Here is a 20,729-nt window from a genome sequence, read left to right on the forward strand (position 1 = left end):
AAATGTTGTTCTGAAGCTATTTCTTTGTGGCATTTTTGTAATTAACTATTCTAAATGGGAAATAAGCCACAATTTAACTAAAAAATGATTTTATTTTCCATCTGTAATGCAATAGAGATAATTCGATAATCTGTGACGCACTGAAAAAATGGTTTGGGACGATCTATATAAATAAGTCAGATTAAATTAAATTATTAGAAGATTTTTTTACCAAGCAACATTTTTGTTTTATTAATATTTTGTATTTTGACAACGACGTCCGTGGTGGACGTCGAAACGTTAATAAAATCATTTTTTAGTTAAATTGTGGCTTATTTCGCATTTAGAATAGTAATTATTAAATTATAAATTACAAAAAATTCACACGCACAGCTGAGGCTTTTACAGAACATCTATTTTTATGGACCCGAAGGTCGAGTGTACATATTATAACCTCATTTTTTTTTGTTTTTTAATAGGTACGTATAACTTTTTTTGGCGATGGCTGCTAATTTTTTTTGTGTTTTGTGTATTGTACAAACCATCTACGTTTGGCTCATAATGCAAAAATAGTCCACGCTGTATGCTTGTCCCGTTAAGTAAATTATTCCGATTAATTTTTTTGCACAAACTTACTCAAAAACAAGTCCTTATAACAAATCCACAAGGTGCCAGGCAGTACCGCGGTCGGAAAATTGTTTAAACATTTTTTTAAACGAATTCAAAAAATCTATTTTTTCACTTCGGACAAATTTGTTTTAGATTTCTCTAGACCAAGCTGAGCAAAAAATGTATCTTGTGATTTTTCTATAAAATTGACTGTTGTCGAGTTACATGCAATTTCAAATTTGAAATACGCGAAAATGGCCATTTTCAAGGCTTAATAACTCGATTAAAAATTATTATTATGAAAGTCATAAAGTGACCAACTCAAAGTTTAAAGCCCCCCCCCCCCCCTGCAATAGCGTAAAGAAATTTTTGTCATCATTTTATTACTAACTATTATTTTTAATAATTAAAAATGAGCGCTAAGCATGTATTGAAGCGGCCGTCCGCGAGAGAGAGATGTACATGTACAATATTCATTGGACGTTTTAAGAAAATATCAATTGGAAGTCAAAAATACGTTTTAAAAAAATAAAAAAGGAATTTTGAGGTTATATGTATTGTACACTCGACCTACACGGGTGTATAACAAATAGATATGTTTTGTAGAAGCCTCATAAACATTTTAAATTAATTGCAACTTTGAACAAAAAAAATATATAAAAATTGACGTTTTTGTGGGGCCAGGGGGAGGGGGTGGTGGGCTAAAAATGCGATTAGTCTTATTTTTTAATCACATAGAACGTAAAAAATGAAAAAAATATTCAGGCTGTATCGATCTCAAAAAATATCATTAAGCCCGCAAAAACCCTTACATAACTTAAAAAAATATATGGTTTTTGGGGGGTTTAAAGGTGTTTTGCCCAATTTTTGATAATCCTAAAATACTCATTTATTTCAAATTATACATAATCTATTAACAAAACCTTGAGTTGATCTATGTAGCAGTCTATAAAATGGAGAAAATCCCTAAAAACCCCCTAAAAAAACAGTTTTCCGGATTTTTCAAGATGGCGCACCTGACGGAAAAATCTGAAAAAAATCAGAGAGATAGCTTTTGATAAAATACATAAAATCCAAAAAAAATTGGACCTGCAGCCCCCTCCAAAAAAAAGTTATAGGTTTTAAAAAAGTTTAAAAAAAAATTGAGGTTATGTACACTCGACCTAAGGGTCCATAAAAAAATGGACATGTTTTGTAAAAGCCTCAGCTATACATGTGAATTTTTTGAAATTTTTAAATCAATTGCAACCCAACTAAAAAAAATTAAATCTAAAAATCTACGTTTTTGGCTGTGGGGGGAGGGGTAAGGGGGGGTGGCGAGCGTAAAATCCGCGTTATCTCATTTTTTAATTGCAGAGAACGTAAAAAAATTAAAAAAATTGAATTCTGAGAGTGAGGGCATTTTGCCTATCTTAACGGGGGTACCCTTTTTCCAAAATACTTATTAGTTTTCTCAGGATTCGAAAAGAATGATTACATTTAAAATACGTTGAAAATTTTGACAGGCGTTAGGGTAGGTTGTTCTGACGCCGTGAATTGGCTCCCGACATCATGTAATATTGCATTATTTGCATCTGGATTTTTGTTTACATTATAAGCGTATCTCTAATACCTTCTAATACCCTATGTACCCTGTGTTCAGACTGACAATTATTGTTCGTGAATCACTTCGTCGTTGTCATCACAAATAACGGAATTGCACTAAATCTAAATACAAAAAAATAACATTTAAAATGTATATTTCGAATTGTAAAAGTTATTCAATTTGTATTAATTTCAAATTAAATTTTTAATTTTTCCAATATGTTTTATTTATTCTACACAACTTAATGCAGTTTTGTCATTGTCATTTGACATTAAACATAATAATTTAAAGTCATGTCAAGATTTATTATCTATCATTATTTTTGAATTGAAATATTTTCATAAATTATAATAAAACACGAATCAATGTAAATGAATACTTAATTGAGATGACGGAAAATTACAATTGTTTTAGTTTTTAGTATATTAAAAAATGCGGTCTGTCGCACAGCCCCGTTTTTACCTAGTTTGATATAATATTTTCGTTGAACTGGCAACGTTGCCCTAGAAATTGGAATGACACTTGTGACAAGATCAACTTACACAACTTGAAAAACACGATTTTCGGTTATAAGAGTTGTACCAGTTTTTTTTGACGCGAAGTGTACTAGTACTAGGTAGGTACCTATTCGACTATTCCATTTTGACTGCGCGTCTACCAAAGGGCGCCAGGGCATCGACTGCACACGGGCGCTACATGGGCTAGAGCCGCCTCTGGGCGCTACTTGCGGAAGGTGTTACGCAGCGGTCGCCATGATAGTGAGTTCATTTTAATTCTGCTACCTCCGTCCAACGTAAGTATGCTACTTTTGTGAATTTGTCAATAGACTTGTTGAAAGATGGCGTCAAGTACTAATTATCAATCGTATGGTATACGCATGGTCTTTGACCATGATTATGAAGTAAAAAACAATTTATTGTGCAGAGGCAAGTATATATATAACCTCACATATTAGGTTTGTTCTAGCATCAGTTTCAAACGGTTTGAAACCATCAGCGAATAGTGGACCAGCGCGAGTAGAGGGGATAGCACTGGTGACTGTATTATGTTCTCTCACTGACCAACTGTTTGCTGACGGTTTCTGACTAGTTTGACCATTTGCTAGAACAAACCTAATAATATAACAGAAAGTGTAGGCTGTCACGAATTTAGGGAGCGGAGCGTTCACAAGACGAAACACAACTGTTACCGCCCCATCGGGAACTGCTCCCTCACTTTTTCGTCTCCTGAATGCGACAAATGTTGTGTTGATAGAAACTAAGAAGAAAAGAGCAGGTTATGAAGACTACAGCGGATTGGATAGTGTGTCCATAAAAATTCTCTTTACAAAATAAAACTACACAATCTGTACATATCTACAACTAATCGAACAAGCTTCGGACCAACGACGCGCCTAGAAGCGGCTTCACCAGTTTACCAATTTGAACGACGGCGAAAAGAGATAGAAAATATACAGGGTGTCCAGAAACTCTACCGACAAACGAAGACAGGAGATTCCTCAGATAATTTTAAGACAATTTAACTAAATTCACCTAGTCCGAAAATGCTCCTAAGGGAGCTAGAGCTCTTTGAAGATGGCGTCTTGTAATTAGTTTTTTCTTAAATACCTCCAGAACGCTTCTAGTTGGAAAAACGAAAATTGGTACACATATTTTTATCTTCCAGAGATAAATCGATTTCATCCATTGTGAATTTCTAGTACCAGTCATAGGCGTCATTTTTGGGTTTTGGCAACGGTTATTATATCGCATAACTATTTTGTCTTTATCTTTTAGGCGGTTTTGATACTGGATTATTAAATTGTGAGGTATTGTAGTACTAAAAGGTACTCTTACTTTAAGTCGGTAGGACACACCGTTTTCTAGAAAAATCGATTTGAAAATTTTTCGTTCCGTGAATTTGAAAAAAATTTCAAAAAAAAACGGTGCATTTTACCAACTTAAAGAAAGAGTTAGTCCAGAAAGCCACTGCGCATCCGCTAGGAAAAATATTCTAATTCGGATTTTTTGCAGAATCTTACTCAAAAAGGACTCCTTTTAACAAATTTGCATGTTGCCAGGACCAAAAGGTGGTCAAAAATTTTTTAAACGTTTTTTTTTTGTTTTTTCCCAAAATTATTTTTTTTTGCCTGTAAAAAAGTTTTTTTTGGGTTTTTTGGATGATTCCGAACAGAAAAGGTCTTTAGTGACTTTTCTCTAAAAATGATAGTTTTTGACATATAAGCGATTAAAAATTGAAAAATTGCGAAATCGGCCATTTTTAACCCTCAAAAACTATGTGAAAAACTGAAAATTTGAATATTACCAAGGTAGGTAGATATTCTTTAAACATCGATTGATGAAATCCCAAAGAGATTTTTGCAATACAATATTCAAAACTCCTGTGTTTTTTAATTGCTAATCAAGCGTGCGAGACACTATTTTCCACCGACAGTATGGTGCAAATGAAAGGAATAAATTCGTTATTTCGTAAACCGGTGACTTTAAGGAAAAATCCCGAAACAGGTCGATTTTTATTTTTAAGTTATGATATTGTGGCATATATGGTATACTAGTGACGTCATCCGTCTGGGCGTGATGACGTAATCGATGATTTTTTTAAATGAGAATAGGGGTCGTGTGGTAGCTCATTTGAAAGGTTCTTAAATTCTCCATCAAGTAATGTAAACATTTACATAATTTTTTATACAGGGTGTCCTTCTACTTCTTTTTTTGTCAAATAATTTAATTTAATAAAAATTTTTTGGACACACTGTATAAATAATTTTGTAAATGTTTATATTACTGAATAGAGAATTGAAGAACCTTTCAAATGAGCTAACACACGACCCCTATTCTCATTTAAAAAAATCATCGATTACGTCATCACGTCCAGATGGATGACGTCACTAGTATATCATATATGCCACAATATCATATTTTAAAATTAAAAATCGACCTGTTTCGGGATTTTTCCTTGAAGTCGCCGGTTTACGAAATAACGAATTTATTCCTTTCATTTGCAGCATACTGTCGGTGGAAAATAGTGTCGTGCACGCTTGATTAGCAATTAAAAAACAAATGAGTTTTAAATATTATATTGCAAAAAACTCTTCGGGATTTCATCAATCGATGTTTAAAGAATATCTACCTACCTTGGCAACATTCAAATTTTCAGCTTTTCACATAGTTTTTGAGGGTTAAAAATGGCCGATTTCGCAATTTTTCAATTTTTAATCGCTTATATGTCAAAAACTATCATTTTTAGAGAAAAGTCACTAAAGACCTTTTCTCTTTGGAATGATCCAAAAAACCTACAAACTTTTTTCCATGCAAAAAAAATAATTTTAGGAAAAAAACAAAAAAAAAAACGTTTAAAAAATTTTTGACCACTTTTTGGTCCTGGCAACATGCAAATTTGTTAAAAGGAGTCCTTTTTGAGTAAGATTGTGCAAAGAATCCGAATTAGAATATTTTTCCTAGCGGATGCGCAGTGGCTTTCTGGACTATCTTCAGTTTTTATATTTTTCTGTATTTTTCTATTTCGCAAAGCGCGTGTAGGATAAAAGATAAAGGATAAGGAAATTATGAATACGATTAAGATAAGAAAGTTACAGTATCTCGGCCACGTTATGAGAGCGGATAAATATGTGTTGCTACAAACTATAATGCAGGGAAAAATACAGAGGGAAAACGAAGTATTGGAAGAAGACGTATCTCCTGGCTCAACAATCTGAGAAAGTGGTGTAATTGCAGTTCCGTCGACTTGTTCAGAGCTGCAATCTCAAAAGTGAAAATAGCTGTGATGATTACCAACCTCCTTAGAGGAGACGGTAGCTAAAGAAGAAAGCGCGTGTCCACACGCTTCGTCGGAATTCTTTTTAACATCGGTGTAATTCAGATATAAAACAGGTGTATTGTGATAATAATATTCTCTATATTTATTTAGTGAAATGCACCCTGCACCCAATCGTTTGGCGTGAATACGGTTTTTTAAATGCAGTCATGAGCGGGTCGTTTGGGAGGGGTATTGGATATTTTTATTCATTGGACATTTTTGACATAACATTTAATTAACAAATATAGATTTTTATAAAAAAAAATGATGCTATATAGGGTGGGGCATTAGTGTGACAAAGTCCAATTACTCGTTTATCGTAAGAGATACAAAAAAAAGTTATTTAAGTAAAAGTTGGGAATCGGATAGGACCATAATTTAAAAATATTTTCAGATATACAGGGTCACCCGTATTGACAGGGTGACACAAACTTGTTTTTTTAAATGGAATACCCTATATATTTTTACATTTTTGGATTCTCCTCGATGTATTATTTCTCAAAATATAAGGTTTTGTAATATTATACGAGGTGGATTAAAAGATAATTACGTTTTATTGTTAATTTCGTAGCAACACCCTGTAGAATTGCAGTCACTTGAGATCAAAGTTTCTATTTATGGTCAAACGATTTTTAATATAGTCTACTATTGTTAAACATTAATAATATAGCGAAAAGTTTAATATTAATATACAGGGTTGGTCAAAACTCGAAACGAGTATTTTCTGAGTTTTCTTAAATAGAACACCCTGTATTTTAGTATTCTAATGAAATGATATTTTATGATACTTTTTTATATTTCTTAAGCATTCCCTATACCTAAGTGCTTTAATTTTTGAGTTATTCGTGATTCTTTAATCCAAACATTAATTGCAACAAAAATTTCGTGAAATTTTATTAGGTGGCTGTGCAAATATTCAATCAAAAATATTTTTTCAAAAAAAAAGTAGGTGTTAATCTAGATTGATCCTTAATTTATTAATATTGGATGAGATATCCCAATACCTACGTAGTTAAGATTGTTGGTGCGTAAAATATGAATAAAAACATACAAGATTCTACGTACTTGGCTATGACAATAAATTTGCTAAAACATTTGACTTTATACTATTTTTATAGTTCCAGTTGCGTTGTTACCATTAATAATATTAATTTTTTTAATAAGTCACTGATGATTAACTGATTAAAATGGTTTTTGTGCTAGGAGAGTATAACAAAAATTTGCTACTAGCAATAAGAATTTTTCATCAGCAATTCCCTGATAAACGAAAACCGAGAAGAGAAACTTTTGAAAGTATACTAAAACGGTTTCAACGGACTGGATACTTAAATTACGGAAAGCTGATCGAATAAAAACTATTGTAAATGAATAAAATGAATTAAATGTAATCCTTAGTGTATGGTGTAACTGAGGATCTGCATATTAGGAAGAACGTTCTTATAATCTAACTATCTATACCTAGACTGTTGAAATCGTTTTAGTGTACTTTTAAAAGTTTCTTTTCTTGGTTTTTGTCTATCAGGGAATTGCTGATAAAAAATTCTTATTGCTAGTAGCACATTTTTGTTATACTCTCCTAGCACAAAAACCATTTTGATCAGTTACTCACCAGTTACTCATTAGAAAAATTCATATTAGTAATGGTAACAAAGCAACTGGAACTATAAAAATAGTATAATGTCAAATGTTTTAGCAAATTTATTGTCATGGCCAACTAGGTAGAATCTTGTATGTTTTTATTAATATTTTACGCACCAACAATCTTAACTACGTAGGTATTTGGATATCTCATCCAAAATTCTTAAATTAAGGATCAGTCTAGATGAATATCTACTTTTTTTTCGAAACATTATTTTTGATTGAATATTTGCACAGCCACCTAATAAAATTTCACGTAATTTTTGTTGCAATTGATGTTTGGATTAAAGAATTACGAATAACTCAAAAATTAGAGCACTTAGGTATAGGGAATACTTAAGAAATAAAAAAGCACCATAAAATATCATTTCATCAGAATACTAAAATACAGGGTATTCCATTTAAGAAAACTCAGAAAATACTCATTTCGAGTTTTGACCCACCCTGTATATTAATATTAAACTTTTCGCTATATTATTAATGTTTAACAATAGTAGACTATATTAACAATCGTTTGACCATAAATAGAATCTTTGATGTCAAATCACTACAATTCTACAGGGTTGCTACGAAATTAACAATAAAACATAATTATCTTTTAAACTAGCTCGTATAATATTATAAAACCCTATATTTTGAGAAAGAAGACATCGAGGAGAATGCGAAAATGTAAAAATATACAGGGTGTTTCATTTAAAAAGACATAAGTTTGTTTCGCCCTGTATATCTAAAATATTTTCAAATTATGGTCCTATCTGTGCCCCAACTTTTATGTAAATAACATTTTTTCGTATCTCTTACGGCAAACGAGTAATTGGACTTTGTCACACTAATGCCCCACCCTGTGTATATGTAGTTCACACGACACACCATTTTCTAGAAAAATCGATTTGTAATTTTCATATATCAATACAAACGTTTCCATTGACTAAGAAATTAATTTCTAATTGTGAAAGATGGCTATGAAAAATAGAGACAATAGCAGTTTTATGAATGCCAAAGATATTTTGTATATTTTCCATATCCAACTTTCACAATTAAAACTGAATTTGTTAGTCAATGGAAATGTATATATGCATTGATACTTACTTGAAAAGTAGAAATGGATTTTTATTCAAGATATGGCGTCAAAGGGACTTTAGATAAGAGCATCATTTTTTATAAAAAAAAATCGAAATTTATTAAAGGGTTACGTCAACATGATACCTGCTGAATATTTGTCAAAGTACTTCGTAATACCTATCAAATGAGCTCCAGAAGAAGTTAATAGCATAAAAATTACGCAAGTTATGATGAAAATAAGAGAACCCTTTCGAATTTTTTAGGAAAAAGTGAAAAATAAAATATACGCCATTTCCACAAAAATTAAAATTTATAGTAATCCTTACTATAATTTCTTTATATTAGCATAAGTAATGATTTCAACAATTCTGACCGGTTTGGAATGCATATTTAAAAAAGGTATAATTTAAAAAATCAGAATTTTAAAAATTATCGTAATTTTCATTTTCTTTTGATAATAACTCCAAAAAAACTCAATATACGTAAAAAATGATACTATATAACCAAATTTTAGTTTTTTCTGTATTAAATATTTTACCAGTTTTACTATTTCTGTAGGGTAACAAATAACCGAGATAGGAACGTTTAAAACTTAAATTTTGCTGCGAGAACCATGTAACCGGGGCCATTTAACCTTTTATTTTTAAAAAAGTAATGGTTTTTAAAGATTAAATTCAACACGGTTTAATGGGGCGAGTTGAGTTCACTCCCAAAATATGAATATAACCTGACTCCGTAAAAGGTAATGTTTGAATTCACTCCCAGGCGATTTTTAACCGTCATTAGTATAAGTAATTATTATACTTTAAAATCTGGACACTGTTGTCAAATCATTCGTTTAAAAGTATATTTCTTATTGGACGTTCTTGCAGATCTACAGCTAATTGGGATGTTTAAAAATGCAGCTTTATGTTAATTCAAGAAAACAAAAGTTTCATTATGACGTTTTCTGTGCTACTTCGATTGATAACTTACTTTGTTTTTCGGTAGATAGCTCTAGTTCATCCGTGACATTTCTTTCTTTGCAATTCGGAAAGGCCCAAAGTATGACACGTGGAGAAATCGGAGAGAAGAGGATATGGGACTACTGATGAGGGGGAAAAGACCTCCGAAACCGGTATAGACTCTTCCTGGACTCTCCGATTTAACCAGAGTATTATGCAGCTGCTGCATTTTCGTGTTGCAAAGAAATTTTGGGAATGTTTATACATTGTCAATAAAATCATTTTTTTTAAGTTAAATTGTGGCTTATTTCTCAGTTAGAAAAATAAATTACTCTTAAATATTTTTATTTTAAGAAATTCTGAAAAAATTGTATATAAAAATTTAAATAAATAATAAAAACATGATATAAATATTTAAAAAATTTAATTTAAAATGAAATAGATTTATGAAAATTACATTTATACCTACAATTTCTATTTAACAATTAAATTCTACATCTAACAGAAATTTTTTTACAGACAAAAAATTTTTTAGACAGATTATAGTGCAAAAACTTAAAATATTGATATAATGTACACCTAGTTGCTAATAGTAATAAAATAACCGGAAACTCAACTCATTTTTATGGATAAAAGTACCTACAATTTGGCAACTAAGTAGGTATGTTTAAATTTCAGAAAAATTATATCCTTTATTGTGAAATCGCTCGGGAGTGAATTCGAATAGTGTCAGGAGTGAACTCGACTAATAAAATAACTACCTGCTCAAGACGGGAGTGAACTCAAAGGTGCCCGGTTTAATAGCCCTTGGAATTAACTTTCAAATAGTTTTCATGTGAACCTGATATCGTAAAAATTAACGGAGTTACTTAAAAAACACAATAACATTTTTTGGAAAAATTTTTAAAACTTGAAAAATTTTTGAAGCATAAATTTTAATGCAATCAACTTGTTCGGCAGATCAGTTGATAGATTTGATAGATATTTCTAAGTACTTTGACAAAGTTAATGTTATAAAATGCATAATTTTCCCGTTATTTAAGCTTGAATACTTAGATTTGGGTACTCGCCGAAAAAAATATACACTCAATTACCAATAACTCACTTTTAGTTAACACTAAAAGGTTTTTCTAGTAAGGAGTTTATTTCATTTTTTATTAGCTTTAATTTTGGTAATAATAACTTTTTTGTTAAAACTTATAGTTTTTGAGTTATTTATCAAAAATGGATTAAAAACATGCATTTTTCTCACGAAAAATTAAAATCTTTGATCTTTAATAACTCAAAAAGTTTTGATTTATTTAATAACTTTATATATAACAACTTTAGCTTAGAATTTGTCTCTCTATCGAAGTATGTGGTTATTTTTAATAAAATAATGTTCACCCCCGAGAAGGGATGTCATCCACCCCCAGGGTAAATCGGAGGTTCAACGAAATCAGAGGTAATAGCTAATATCTACCTTCAGTTTTTTTTCTTGAGTCCAATTTAATCCACAATAGTCCAAGGTTGTGAGGTCGCTCCCGTAAGAAAAATGTTTTTGATTCGATGTCTTTGCGGATTCATGTTCAAAAATGTCTCCTTTAAACCAATCTGAAGGGCGCCTGGGGAAATTTTAGGGCAAAAATTGTTTAAAACAATTTTAAACAAATTTTAACAATTTTCTGTCCCGATATTTTTTAGGGTTTTTGGGTCTTTTTAAACAAAAAAGATCTCGTATCACTTTTCTCTAAACTGTATATACAGAGTGACTCTGTAATTTGGAATAAATTGAATGGTTCAAATACTAGTTGCTTTTTTTTTGAAAAATGCTCAGATCTGTCGATTAGTATTTCAAATCGAAATTTTTTACATACAATAATAATGTATACAGGGTGTCCGATTTAGAGATATGACGTCATCGTTGATTTTCTTAAATGGCAACACTGTCGTTTTGACAGCTATTTTGATAGAGTGTGTAAAATTATACATAACTGCAAAATATCAAATTTTTATTCCCTGCCATTTACAAGATAATAAAAAATTACAAAATTATGAAAAGCAAGTAATCAAATGATTGAATTTAATTATTTCAATTAAGCAAATGCTCATAATGTTCAAAACGAATTTAGATCTCGCTTAGGATAATGTCAAATTACTACGCATTATTAATTCCTGCATTTGAGAAAATGTTCGATGCTATATTTCGGGGACTATAAATGTATAGATTATTGCATAAATCAATAGAATATTATAGTCATACTTTCATTTCAAATTAGTTCATTTTTCTGAGAAATTAATAGTTTACAATATTTGCATTTCATCAGTGGCGGTTTTTGGGGGTAGGCAGGATAGGCCGGGCCTACCCAATAATTTTAACAGCTTTAAAATTGAAAAACATATATTCAAAAATTATGTTAATGCATGTAAATAACTTTTAAATGTACTAAATCACTCAATACATTAGCTTCCGTTAAAACAACAACTATGTTATATATTATCCCAGAAAGCATTGAATCGTATCCAGGCATTTTAAATATCATTAATAGGCCCGTTCGGAGCCGGCCGACCCCGCTCACATAAGATCTCCGTACAAAAAGCGTTTTTGAAGTTAGGTCGCTTGCCGGACAACGATTTATATTGTCGTGTTATGCTTGCTGTTTAGGCACCAGACGATCGGGCCTTCGCCGACCATCGTTGCCACTTTTGTAACGTAATTATCGAATTGTAATATAAATTTTCTTTTAAATTATGATAAAAAAATATGTAACTGTAACATAATCTATAATTGTAACATATTTTTAAACAAACGGAATTTATTTCTGGAACTGGGCGATAATAAAAGATTCACACAGAATATGGCGCTAAATTTCCACAAAAAAAAGCTTTAGACTCATTGATGGATACATATGAACTACTTTTTAATAAATCCTTATTAAAAACTGAACTGGAAATGATTTCTTCTGCTATTCATCGTGAAAATGTTCACGATAAGAGTTTGTTAGAACTAATTAAAAGTATGTTTGACAACGAAACCAATGAAATTCTTCCTAAAAGCTACAAGTTATTTTGTTTACTTGCTACAATACCTGCAACAAGCGCTTCAGTTGAAAGAACCTTCTCCACTTTAAAGCGAATAAAGTCATCTTTTCTCGGTGTCTCTTCGAAATACAATGACGCAAAATCGGCTTTCATCACTGTCTACTGATTATAGAAAGAGATATTATAGAAAGAGAGATACAACAGGGGTAAACAAGAGCAATATAAGCAACAGAGAGAAAAAGAAAAGAACAGAAAAAGAGCGGCTGTGCGCGCGAGAGAACGGTCTGGAAAGACGTGCCACGCGCGTAAGCCGAGAGTGAGTTTAGTTGGTTGGCATTGTAACACGTAACACGGATCCATCCGGGGGCAAGGCCCCCAGTGAGGGAACGGGGAACTGCGTTCGGATGTACTCCGTTTACTCTGAATCCAACACACGCCAGGTACGATTCATCTAGTACGGTCTTTAGAAGATTCCCACTCTCACACAAAAAAAAATATATATTACACACACTGGCGGCTATTTTTTTGGGGGTCATGGATCTTGAGGGTGATTACTTTTCTCTGATGCAAGGTTACTTTTAGTCTTACCACCAATAGGATAAGTGGGTTTTCAAATATTTGGGGGAGGGTCATGACCCCGGGACCCCTCCCCCTCTGGATCCGCCACTGATTACACATAGCTATATGTAATTTTCTGGCTTGGCCTACCCAAAATTTTACCCCACCAGCCGCCACTGCATTTCATTCTATTTCGATTACGCCAGTCAATGCGCGAGATTAAGAATAAGATATTATCTCCGAATTCTATCCTACTGCATGGATTTTAATGAAATTTTGTGAGTAGCCCAATCTCCTAATTTAAAGTCTATCCTATATACTATGGCGCTTTTATCATGGGGGAGGTTCCCACCACTTCACAGGGGTGAAATATTTTTATTTTCGAATTACATGGAGAAAAGGGAAGATTTTTAAGAAAATTTAAAAATTCATTCTATAATTTGATCACATTTTTTACAAAAACCATTCATTTTAAACCCGTTCAACTTTTTGAAAGTAGAAATAACACCATATTAAAAGGTATTGCAAAAGAAAAACAATGCATTTAAATTATGGTGGATGGGGAGTTAAATGTATATACTTTTCATTTTTCCTTAAAGTACATTAGTCATATATTTTTTTGCACCATATCTCGCTTAGTTTGTATGTAACCGACATTTAACGGTGCTCGTTTTAAAGGCCTTTTCAAACACTACAAAAGGTGTTGGTAGCATTACACACCTAAAACCTACCGTTCCTCTGTTATTTCAAGTTGAATACACCAATTTGAGCATGCACCAAAAACAAACTATTTTCACCTACCATATCTCTTTTTGTATTATAAATAGAACATTTACGAAGGAACGAATCTCTTTATTATTTATAATCTAAAAAATGTTTTATATAGTGTTTTTAGTTCGATGCATAGTTTTTAAGGTATTCACAAAAAATCCGTCCGAAAAGGTGTCATTTTTCAATGAAATGGCCAATTTTCAACTACGCATAACTCAAAAAGTATTGAGTTCTCAAAAAAAGTATAAACCAGTTTTTGCTTAGAAATAGGTTCTTTAGCCACTTCCGTGCTTTTTTTGACCAACAAATGTTCCACCCCCTTGAAGAAGTGGGAACCGCCCCAAGATAAAAGCTCCATAGTATATAGGGTAGATTTTGTTTCTTAAGCTATTCTCTACTTACTGTGAAAATATCAAGTACATCAATGTAGTAGGATTGAATTCGGAGCCATATACCCTCATTGACTGCCCTACAATAATGCTCTGCTATGATCGCGTGAGAGAGGACACAAATAAGATTATAGCAAAATTTATATTTACCGTAACTTTTCGAGTTTTTCAGCTACAGCAATAAATTTTATGTCATTGGAAAGGTAATTTTGCATTCTTTCAAAATATGTAAAAATATACAGAGGGCGTATTTAAAAAAATAAGATTCTTATTCATTTCCGGTTCAACCGGAAACCATATTTTTGGTAAAATTTATTGTGATAATAGATAATAAAGTACCATATATGTCTGAAAAATTTCAAATTTTAGTTTCTATTAAGAAGGAAGTTACGGGCACTCGAATATTTTTTTATAAAAAATTCATAACTCCCCTCCTATGGAGAGTTAAGAAATCTGACTAATGTCATTTAATTTACTTATAGGATATTAAAAATATTTAAAAAAATAAAAAAATTCCTTGGAGCCATTTTTGAGAAAATCTAGTTCAAATTTATGTCAAATTTTGACCCCTTAAATATAGGCAACCCGTAACTTTTTCTGAAAAACGATAACATCCTTCTTATAGCCCCATCTTTAGGCTATATAACGACTTTTTCAAATTAAACTTATCTTAAAGAAGTTTTTAGATAGGTAGGGAAATGTGTCGGGTGGGCGGCCGGCCATGTTGGCCGCCATTTTGAATTTGGAAATGTCAAATTCCGTATTTTTATTTACCTATCGATGAGCTTACTCTGAGTTGATTTTCATTCATTTCGGTCAAAATTTGCAAAAATGGGCCCTAAATAACCCCCCTATTTCGGCCCCCCCTTGAGAGGTTTTTTTAAAAGCTTAGTTTCTCGACAAAATTCTCTTAAACTTACTCATACCGAATTTCATCAAAATCGTCCGGTAGTTTTTGCTGGGCAGTGGCGACATACGTACGTACGTACGTACGTACCTACTTCCGACATGTTTTTTTTATTTGCTTTTTAGACTCAGGGGGACTCAAAACGTCGAAAAAAAGTGAAATCTGAAAAAAATTTTTTTGTACGATCCTATAACTTTATCTATTATACTATACTACGTATATAGTACGATAAAGTAAAAACGAGCCTGTACCGCCATTAAGAAGAACAAAAAAATACACTTTCTTCAAATAAACTTTTTTATCCGATGCCTAGATTTTGTGTCATTTTGGAACTACTAAATTAATATTGTATTTAATTGCAGAGTAATTTCCACATACTAATATATTTTTCAAATTGGGCTCTGTACCGCCATTCTCTATTATATTACAAATACGTGTGCCAATAATATCTCGAAAAAATATTCAAAATTACTGCCGCAATCTTGGAACGCGTTTTTGCTACCTGTTGATCGCTACTGTTCCCTCTTAAGGGAGGTATTTTAAGCAGGAATCCACAAAGAAAAAGAATCAGAAAATTTTTCATACGGGAGCGGCTTCATAACATGGACTAATTATCAAGTCAAATTTATTCCAAAAGATAACAGGTAATAATAATTTATTATTTTCTCATAAATGAAGAAATTATTAAATTTTTATAATGTGTATATTTGTATCACATTGTTTACGTGTATTTTTTAAAATCTATTATCCTTTTCAAATGATAACGCATGTTACGCATGGAACAGCTGGTAGTGGTAGACATAACCTAATTACCTACTCATGCCGACTTATCTCTAAATTATTATAAATATAAATATGTGTGTTTATAATATCTAAAAGGATATTTATTTGTTAGATTTGACCTAAATTCTATTTAAAGTTACAATATTATTAAATAAAAGAAAATGTTCTTTCTATATTTCTATAAAATAGAAAAAGCATGATGCAATAAACAAAAAAGTTTTCAGACGTGTCGGCTTTTTAAAATTCACTAAATTCATTTAGTAAATGGATGAATTATATGCGCAAATATTTTACTTGAAAACGTGGTAGAAAATATGGTTACTGTATCAGATAATTTTTGAAATATAGACACTTTTTTATATTTCGGCTATTCACTATTTTAAATGTTTCGACTGTTTTGACTATAAACATGAAATTAACAAATATTTACTCACCTAATTCGGTATAACATAATGCTCCAATCATTGACAAAGCCCCCGAAAGTATCCAAACTATTATCGCTAATCCAATAGAACCAGAAACTTTTAAAACACCCTTAGGAGAAACAAAAATCCCGGAGCCAATAATAACCCCAACGATAATTGCCACCCCGTCCATTAGCGACAATTCTTTTTTCATTTTTATCCCTGACGAATCATCATCCGGGTTTTCTTCTGTAGAAGTCATATTCAGATCTTTTTCCATTTTAAAATAAATTTAAAAACACAGTCCACAAGCACTACAACTTCACCACGTGTTTTATTTTAGCGCGCTGTCAACATACCCATTCCCTACCTTTACCGTTTCAAAACCGAAATAAACGAAAGGAAAGGTCGAACATCCGAATCGCATAATCACAGCCGATGGAGAAACATGATAATAGATCCCCTTCTTTTCTTTCAATACCGTGTGTAACACCCGTAGAAACTGCAGTCAAACAAGCAAACTCAATTTGTTGACCGGTTTGTACACTACAAAATTGTTTTTAATCTTTTCTACTGGAACTCGCGCTTAGAACTTCCTATGGTCTACGGTTTGTTTGAGTTCGGTTCGGTTGCATCCTGTGCAAAATTGCCCTAATGATTATATTACTTGAGAGCCAGTGGCGTAACTAACTGATGGCAGAAAGACATTAATGAATTTAATGTACACACAACCAAACTTATATGGAATCATGTGATATTAAATTTTTTCTTATTATTTCAAGCGAATTTAAAAAACCAACATATCAAGTCAAACAATATTTATTTTAAAGCAATTTATTCCCCAAAACATACAAATTAAAGCAAATAAGTCACCTGGACACAACAAATTGAAACTACCTACTTGTTTTAAAGTCAATAGGGGAAGGGGGGTATGATGGGGTAGCTAAGGAAAATAATAAAAATACAACATAATTACTACGTTTATTACTATTACTAATTGATGGCACGTTACGTCATTAATCTAACTATGATTTAGTACAATCTTTGGAAAATCAACCTATCACATTTTTTAACAATTAGCCATTAATAAGAACATTATGAAAAACCATCTTGCCCCATACTATGGGGTATGATGGGGTATGATGGGGTAATGGAATTGGGGCATGATGGTGATGCTAATTAATTCTCACAAAACAAACAAAAATGTGTATTTGCTCCAGATCTTCATTGTCCACCCTAACACAAGCATTGTGAGCTCAACATCCACAGATCTGGCAGCCTACCCAGGGTTCTGACGATGTCACTTTATCTATGGCTGTTTTCATAGGATCTCTCGACCACTCTCCTCTTTTTGTTTTTTTCTTGTAAGTAAGTACGTACCATGATATTATCTAAAATAATAATCCAATGGTATTTATTAAGAAATTTAAATTAACCCAGACTTACCACCAATGTCCCATCATACCCCGCACCCAATACCCCATCTTGCCTCAAAAGGTAACTTTGAACAAAAAAAAATTCACTAATTAAATGTTTAACGTATTCACACAAACAATATGCCATTATCAAAATAACAATACTAGTAAACAACGATAAAAAAGACATTAATGAGGTGATCATAATTACCTTAAAATAACGATGGTTGTCCTTGCACAAAATTAGATCAACGGGTCGCTAAAACAGTTTTCCGTTTGTAAACAAAAAACGCGTACACTCTCATTCACAGTTTCTCTTGCAGGGACCGTTAGTCGAATGACTCTTCCTATTGAGTTACTGCATGATATTCACCAACCTGTAGTTTCTTGTTTGTGTGTGGTACCCCGTCTTACCTCGAGACCCCGTCATGCCCCCCATTCCCCTACCATGAAAAATTTCAATGTAAAACGAATAATGTTTAAATTGTTTTTATTGATTTATGTTTTTTATAAGTCAGTGACTATAGGGTTAAGGTCGGGTGAGCAAGCAGGCCACTCCAGAATAGTGATATATTCTGCTTAAAAATCTGCTGGTGCTTAAGGTGTATTATCATGCATAGCAAAAAAATTAAATTTTCTCCCATTTTTCCTCTCCTGAACCTAACTATAGGTTCTAGAACCAAATTAACAAAGCCTGCGAGCTGTTAAAGCTGGTTGGATAAAAATTAAATTACCGATACAATTAAATTTTACCGATCATTATGCCTCCCCAGAACATGACACTTCCTACTTTATATTTGTGAACAGATCTGGTAGTTTTCGTTCTTTCTGGTCTTCCTAACCCTCCACGTACACGAATTCGCCGGTCATCTGATTATACAAAAATTGTGCTTTCGTCTGAAAATAGCAATTTTTTCAATTTCCAATGTTCCAGTTTTGGTGTTGAAGACACCAATTTAGAGTTTATACTTTAGACCAGTGGTTCCCAACCAGTGTGACGAGGCACACTGGTGTGCCCTGAAGTCCCTGTAGGTGTCCCACGAAATTTGATTATGCTCACTATCATTATAGAGATTATTTACCCAAGTGTGCCTTGGCTGAACCAGTTTTCAAGTTACCTAGTGTGCGTCAAGCTAAAAAAAGTTGGAAACCGCTGCTTTAGACGATCAATCTTGTGCTGCCCTGATAACTGGGAACCCGTGACTGTCTACTACTGTATAGTCCTATAAACACGAACTATTTTTTTATCGTTTTCACTGAAACGCTTACAACTGTAGCTTCCAAAAGCTGCTTTCGGAGTTGTAGATGAGAAATTGTTGGGTTTCTTCTAGACGATTGTGCATTGAAACGATAGTGGCGAGCCGTTGATACTTTGTGGCGACTTTGTCTTTGTCCATTTGCAAACTTTCCTAATTTCTGATACTTAACATACGTTTTTGACGCAACACACTGTGTTATACTTACCATTGACACTGAAGATATGTTCCTCTGAGACATTCCCTTCTCCACAAGACCAATAACATTTCCCCTTTGTACGTCCGCTAACTCAACATAAAGCATATTTTCGTTTTTGAACGTAAAAGTTAGTTTATGTATTTATTTTCGATCAATTTACAACTATAATAGAACACATAATTTTTAACTTACAGAGCTGTGTTTGATTGTTTAAAAAACCTTTATTCTTCGCAACAATAATAAGTTTCTTGAAAAGAAATAAATATTGCTTTAAAATACATGGTGATTCCATATAAGTTTGGTTGTGTATACAACCCATTTTATTTATCAGGTCTTGAAGAAAAATTGAAAGCGGAAATGAAAAATGCTCAACAAAATGCTCAATGTAAAAAATATTGTCGATAAGAATCATGATTTATAAAATCAGATCATCGCTACAATACACCGCATTTCTATTAATTGAATAAAACTGCACAATCACGTAATACCAGAAAGAAAATAGTTATTTTCCTAACAAGTGCAGAAAGTCATTCTTTTCCGCACGCGACTGCAGTTTGCCGAACGACGCGAAGCGGGAGTTCGGCAAGCAGTCGAGTGCGGAAAAGAGACTTTCTGCAAGAGTTAGGAACAATATTTTTTCTAAGAGTCTTTAAAAAATTACCAAATCTTAATCAATTAATTTAATTAATATGAAAATACATACACAAATTAATTCTTTGACAAGGTTGTCAAAACCAAACTTTCAATATAATTAGTTAGCATGACGACGATCTTGGTTTCTATGACGATGATTCAAAACGACTGTAATTGCCTACCGATTTGACTTTCGAATATTATGTCAAAATAATTTTATTTCATCGAATTGTCGCGTTAATTTCATTAAAACAGGAACACAATAAGATATATTTGAAATAAATTAGTAAATAATATCTAAATATTAGTTTATTGCATGTATTATAATTACTTTAAGGCCATATTAACATATCTAAATTAACACGCGTGCGGAAAAGTAAAAACCGCGTGCGGAAAAGTAACACGCGTGCGGAAAAGTAACACGCGTGCGGAAAAGTGAAATTTTCTAAACTAAAATGCGTGCGCGAAAGTAGACATTTTTGCACGCTCGTAGAAAAAATTAGTTACCTACGTATTATACAGGGTGTATCAAAAATACAGGTCATAAATTTAATCACATATTCTAGGACCAAAAATAGTTCGATTGGACCTAACTTACCTTAGTACAATTGTGCACATAAAAAAATTTACAGCCCTTTAAAGTTACAAAATAAAAATCGATTTTTTCCAATATATCGAAAACTATTGAAGATTTTTTATTAAAAATGGACATGTGGCATTCTTATGGCAGTAGCACCTTAAGAAAAAATTATAGTGAAAT

At 32.3% G+C, this 20,729-nt stretch overlaps 2 protein-coding genes across 3 annotated transcripts in view; one reads left to right on the forward strand and one right to left on the reverse strand.

Moving 5' to 3' along the window:
- LOC126887117 (Y+L amino acid transporter 2) overlaps positions 1 to 17,037 on the reverse strand; it is a 124,164-nt gene extending 107,127 nt beyond the window's left edge. Inside the window, exon 1 of the mRNA XM_050654468.1 lies at positions 16,497 to 17,037. Coding sequence (XP_050510425.1) covers positions 16,497 to 16,746 — 250 coding nt within the window. The 5' untranslated portion in view covers positions 16,747 to 17,037. The remainder of the gene's footprint in view (positions 1 to 16,496) is intronic.
- Positions 1 to 20,729, forward strand: part of LOC126887114 (GATOR complex protein WDR59) — a 321,890-nt gene that overhangs the window by 161,986 nt on the left and 139,175 nt on the right. The window lies entirely within an intron of this gene.

The sequence above is a fragment of the Diabrotica virgifera genome, chromosome 6 (genome assembly GCF_917563875.1).
Source record: "Diabrotica virgifera virgifera chromosome 6, PGI_DIABVI_V3a".
In the NCBI taxonomy this organism is placed as follows: Eukaryota; Metazoa; Arthropoda; class Insecta; order Coleoptera; family Chrysomelidae; genus Diabrotica; species Diabrotica virgifera.